Raw genomic sequence first — 6000 nt, 5'->3', positions numbered from 1 at the left:
TGAACTTGGTTGACAATAACTGCTACACATATAAAGTTTGCATTCTGTGAAAAATTAGGCGAATAAATGGCCATACAAGCTGATGAAATAGTAAAAATTAGTATCAGTCAATATCTCAAAAACTAGACGTGCTATGTTTTTTAAAACAGCAATGGATTCAGCAACCCTTAATTTTGTAAGAAGGAATATATTGGTGCTTGAGACAAAAACGTGTTCCGCAGTGTTTTGAGTTCAATGTTACAGGAGATCTCCGCGCAATCAACTCTGTTTTGATATATCAAAGTTCTTGTTGGAATAGCCTGGATAATAATTAAGACATCAAATATAGCGTTATAGCTCTATCAATAGTCTTAATCACTTAATTTTTCACAACTTACAATTTTCACACTTTTTTCTACCTTTTCAGCTGTAAACTTGTTTTATGTTTTCAACAGTAAAAGTACTACCTACAAATTAAATTAACCTGTATGAAACTAGAAAACAAAATTATGTTACTTACACAGTTTCTTTTCCAAATAATTTTCATCAGATTCGACAGATTATCCTGACGTTTCAGTCAGTAATTATTCAATTTCATTGTTTCGTTATAGTTCAATTGTTGAGGAAAACAAATAAAAAAAATATAGAGGGGGGGGGGTGCTTGATATGCTACGTATTTTCCAAGGGGGGTATTAGCATTTGTGATGAAATGCTACAAGGGGGGAGGGGGTGTAAATATAATTCAAAAATGCTGCGTCATTTATGGACGGTCCCTAAGACTTTTAAGCGATTAGTTTTGATGCTGTTTTATCAGAGTTCAACAAAACTCTTATAGTATTCAATGAAACTTTTATCGGTTGCATTACTTATGAACATCATACAACTCTCATTAAACATTAATAAATCCAAGCAGCTATGTTGTTGCAAGTAACAATAACAGAGTCTACTAATAGTTTATTCCAACCTGTATGTAGTTTGATCACCTCAATTAAAGCCTGCATGGCCCAGTGACAATCAACCGGGAAGAAGAATGTTACACCAATCGTTCCTTCTAATCAAACACGTTTCGGCAGTTGGAGCTTTGAACTCTAATGATAAAGATAGTGTTTTCAGTGTTGAGTGGTAGGTTGCAACCGAATATAATGGTAAAAATTCTAATTTCTTAACGTCTAACAAAATATTAATAACAAACGCTTTTACAGAACCGCTTCCTACTGTTACTGGCATTGGGGACGTTCTCGATTGGAAATTGTTTGACCTGGGAACCCACCGAAAACGAAAGAGAACTTGTGAGTCCTATAAATCAAACGAATGTTGTTTACTTGGATGAAGCAACTTCCACAAAAGTTCTATCTCGGCGAAAACGATTCGTTGTACTCCCCGAGGGTTCAAGTTTTTCGGTAAGTTATGGGTGACATGTGCGTGTTCAGGGAATAACGATATTTTAAAACAAACAGGTTGCTGCCTGTATGACTGTTGGTGTGTATGGAAATCCCAATTATCAAATGTTCAGTTGGGCTATGAATTGGGGTATTGCGTACAATTTGCCCAACCAGACGTTTAGCTTCCAGAGTGAGATGATGGAGCCAAAACCGATGGCGCAGCGGAGGCATCGACGTGATTTATATCAAAAACTAGAAGTGGCTATGAACGAGTAAGTAGCAAGAAAAACAAGAAGTGAAAACGATATATTCTAAATATATGTTTTTATTCTAGCATGGGATACAGTGGCCGGGAATGCGTTTTACGAGCGCTGTGCGAAAGTTCTCAATACTTTGGAAAGAAGGGATCCAACATGGTGGCGGAAATGCTAAGGACATTGTTTAGCTATCCAAAGTCTAAAGTGTTATCATTCGAACATAGTGACCATAGAATCTACGATGAGGCGCACCGGAAAGGACGGAACAAAGTTTTGTGTCAATCAATGTATCCCACCTGTGGGTTTTCGCTACTTGAGCTTGCGCTAGGGAAGTATTCCAGTCCCTTTTCTAGTTTTATGTAATATATTTGTTATTTATCTATAAAATCCTGATTTTTACAAAGTGTTCTGAAAAAATATTCCTTACTTATGGTATCTACAAACTGGAGCGCGTCTTTTTTCCACAATGATCTTGAAACGTATTAAATCACTTATCAAAACAACACTTAAAAAGGTATCCCAAAAAACTTGGTGAATTTTCGAATAAAAATCATGGTCTTTAATGGAGTTTGCATATATTACATATACCCCAATATATATATATGACAGGTTTGAAACGTAATAGTGATATACTCAAAATATCAAATTTTATAGCCAAGAGATGCTTCAAAGAAATGTTACGTAGTCAATACAATAATAATTACATTAAAAAAATCGCAGTCTACTCTAGTTGGGCAAAGTAATCAAATGTGTAAAAATCAGATTTTTATCTTCACTGGTCTAAGAATGGCAGTATGGTGAAGTCGTGCCCACACTTTCTGGGACACCCTATAAACCCTATTATCGTAAAACGGGGTAACTTTGATAGTTTTTTCGAAGAAAACTTGAATATTTATGCATGGAGTAGTTTTTGATCCGTTGAATCTGTTTCATGCTCCTTTGAGGGCGATCGACGGAATCCGGATCAATGGTTTCCAGTTTGCGTTTTCCGAAAAAAAAAAAAAGAAACATCTCTCCGATTCCCAAATTGACCTGTATTTGGACGCAGCCGGCACCGATATTGTTTGTTATAATAATGAGAGCACCAGTACTTACACATTGAAGATGCTACTGATCCTGAGTAGCATCTATTGATTCCATGTGTAACTACAGCTGTTCTTGCAATAAAGGAGTAGCAACTGCGTCAATCATGCTCATGCAGAAAACTTGAATATTTATGCATGATGTTTCAAAAATTTTTAATTTTTATTTTTAATACAAGTAATGGCACCCTAGCTATCGATTGCAGTTGATAGATTGCCAAAAGATTTATTTTGAATGCATATATAATTTTTCATATAATCGAAAGTCGGTTTTCTGTTTTGGGACAGTCTTCACAAACGAACACCGAACACGTTGGTTCAGGCGGTTTCGTACTCTCCTTGTACTCTGTTTTCGTGTGCAAACCGAAACGCTCGAAACTGAGCCTAAACCCAAACATGTGTAAAGTGAACATCGGTGCAAACGCCTTTTCGATAACCGGTCCATTTGTACCTCGATTGCAACCGCGATTCAAATTTTGGTGCAAATCTTCGGTTGCATCCGAGGTTCAGAACGATGACAGACAGAAAATTGTTGATATCCACGCTTATCAATTTCTACTTAACGTGTCTTGTTGTTTGATATAGTAAAAACATCGTTTCTTTTTGATCTAGTTGATTTGCTTAAATGAAACATTTATTCAAGCTTCAAGGGTCTTGCGATTTGAACCAAGAAGTTCCATATATGATCGTAGAAATTTACCCGCGTGGATTTCAACCGTTCTCTGTTTGCTTGCTTTGTGGCATTATTTGAACCGAAGTACACATGTACAGGGTTCGGTTTAACCCTCTAATACCCAAATTTTTGTTTTCGATCTAAATATTATTTTTCGTTATCTAAAATCATTCTAAACACGGTTTGGGCAATGTTTTATTTTTCTTCGCAAATTTATGAATTTTGGTTTTTGATTTTTATTATTTTTATTTTTGAACATCCCTATCCTTTTCAATATTTTCTTGAAGCCTCTTCTGGTTACTGATTTTTGACAATAATAAAAATTTGAGTTTTTACTATACTCTTGCAAATATGATTTTTTTTAATTTTTTTCTGGAACATTTTTTACTTTCCGTGTAACTAACGGAAAAACATATTTGAAATCATTTCAATACCATCAGGCTCTTCTTCTGTAATAGGTTGATCGTAGAAAAATATAAAAGGTACGATTTTTTATAATACACGTTGAATGAATCCCAGGCATTTGTAGGTTATATAAGAATACAATTTTTCAAATAATTTTCAATAATACAAAAAAGTTTCAAAAATCATAAAAAACTTTTCTTATATGCGTGTTATGAGTCAAGGTTAAGGCCAAAAATAAAATCATTTTAATTTCCGAGCTACGAAAAAATACACAAAATTCCAAAGTGTACCCCGTCTAAAGGCGGGGTTGGGTATTAGAGGGTTAATACACTGGTACAGAGACGAAGCGCGTTTGCGGTTCAACACAAGTTGCAAGGCTCAAACCAAAGTTGTAGGGCAAATGCCACGTTAAGGATTTGTGTCGTTTTCTCTTAATGAGCTCTACATTTTAACATCATTCGAAGTCCTGACACTATCAGTAGAATAGCCAGCAACTATCACATTGAAAACATTTCCCAAATTTGAGTTTTTATACGGTCTTAAATCGTGTAGAAAAAATGGTTGAAAAATAAAGGTTTGTTCAAAATGACCGAATGGGTCGGGTAAAATGCCATTTAGTATGGAGAACTATGAGTAAGCTACCATGTTTCTCCATGAGATTGCTCTGTGGTATGGAAACGCTTATTCGTTAATAAAATCATCGAAAAACCTTAATATTTAGGCAAAAAAGTGAAAAATGTTGAATTTCACCGGGAATTTAAGGAAAAATCTATAAGTTTATGTCCAAGGGTTGTAGCGGAAACTCTTGGGTAAACATATTTTAACATCGCTTGGCAAAGAATACACATGGAAATTCTGTAGCAATATTTTAATGGGGTGAGCCATTTCACCCCATCAGTGCGCCTTGGACCATGTTCACCTACATCGGTTCGGTTCATGGAAAGACTGCTTTTGGGGTTGCTTTGATAATGGAGCAAAAATCAAACAAAATTGAATGGATTACGAACATTTATAGTGCATTGCATACCTTTAGGCGTTTATCGTTGTATGGAAATTTCTTACTTAGATTACAAAAATGATCCCAGTTTGTAAAAATGGTTCTCGTTCTATTGTTCTATTGTAACTATTCAAGTTCTATTGTAACTAGGCTATCAAATATAAGTGATGAACTATTCAAAACTACATCAAATAGTGATTGTAGAACAGGTTGTTCGTAAACATTTTGAAATTGTTTGCTAAAGTTGCATCAATTTTTAATATTCGTATATTAAGTCGCACATGTTCTCAATTTAAAAGAAAATAACTCGAACATGAAGTGTCATGCTAATATTCTTTACTTTTGCATTCGTTTTGCTAAACCGATTAACATATATTATCTTATTTAGTTTTGTATGTGGTGGGTCATAGTGCGAGATATCCGCATTATCAAAGTTACCCCATTTTATGGAACTTCATTGTTTCTAAGCTTGATGCATACAGGCATTGAATAAGCACCATACCTACCTTGATACCTTGATGGCTACATCGTAGCGTCAGGCAATTGCCGTGCGTATCGTAGAGCTCCATCTTCGTCGGTCTTGGGCGAAACTTCTCCAGTTGCTACGAACGTTTAGGGTCGCCAGGTTCTCTTCCACTGCGTACATCCAGCGTATTTGTGGTCTTCCCCGAAGCCACCGACCTCTACCTACTTCCCAGCTGAATATTATTTTCGCCATTCTTTCTTTCGACATTCGCACTAAGTGACCAGCCCACTGAAGTCTGCCTTATTTTACACGCTTGATAATATTTGCATCTTTGTACACTTGATACAACTCGTGATTTATGCGTCTGCGCCACACACCATTTTCGAGTTTCCCACTGAGTATCGTCCGCAGCACTTTACGCTCGAAAACACCGAGAGCTTTCCGGTCTGCTTCGTGCCCGTAGAGAGCCACTGGAAGAATAAATGTTTTATACAGGGCGAATTTTGTTTCCGTTTGCAAGCTGCGGGACCTAAGCTGGTTACGTAGTCCGTAAAAGGCCCTATTCGCAGCCACAACACGTCTTTTCACTTTGCGAGAAACGTCTTTGTCACATATCACAAGTGTTTCAAGGTAAAAAAAAATGTTCAACAACTTCAAACATATCCCCATCAAAACCTTAGCATCTACACCACCATGTCTGACTCTATCTCTACCTGCAACCATGTACTTTGTTTTGGTACAAATAATGTTCAGGCCTAT

At 36.2% G+C, this 6000-nt stretch overlaps 1 protein-coding gene across 1 annotated transcript; it reads left to right on the top strand.

The window, feature by feature from the left end:
- The first annotated feature begins 909 nt into the window (after positions 1-909).
- On the top strand, positions 910-2000 carry LOC5563949. Its single transcript, XM_001648226.2, has 4 exons — positions 910-1124; positions 1182-1379; positions 1437-1633; positions 1696-2000. The coding sequence occupies exons 1-4, from the start codon at positions 1071-1073 to the stop codon at positions 1979-1981; spliced, it is 735 nt and encodes a 244-aa protein (XP_001648276.2). The 5' UTR covers positions 910-1070; the 3' UTR covers positions 1982-2000.
- Positions 2001-6000: the final 4000 nt, after the last annotated feature.

This window comes from Aedes aegypti, chromosome 3 (genome assembly GCF_002204515.2).
Source record: "Aedes aegypti strain LVP_AGWG chromosome 3, AaegL5.0 Primary Assembly, whole genome shotgun sequence".
Classification (NCBI taxonomy): Eukaryota; Metazoa; Arthropoda; class Insecta; order Diptera; family Culicidae; genus Aedes; species Aedes aegypti.
The sequence above is the reverse complement of the archived record's forward strand: the minus strand, read 5'-3'. Positions and strand labels throughout refer to the sequence as shown.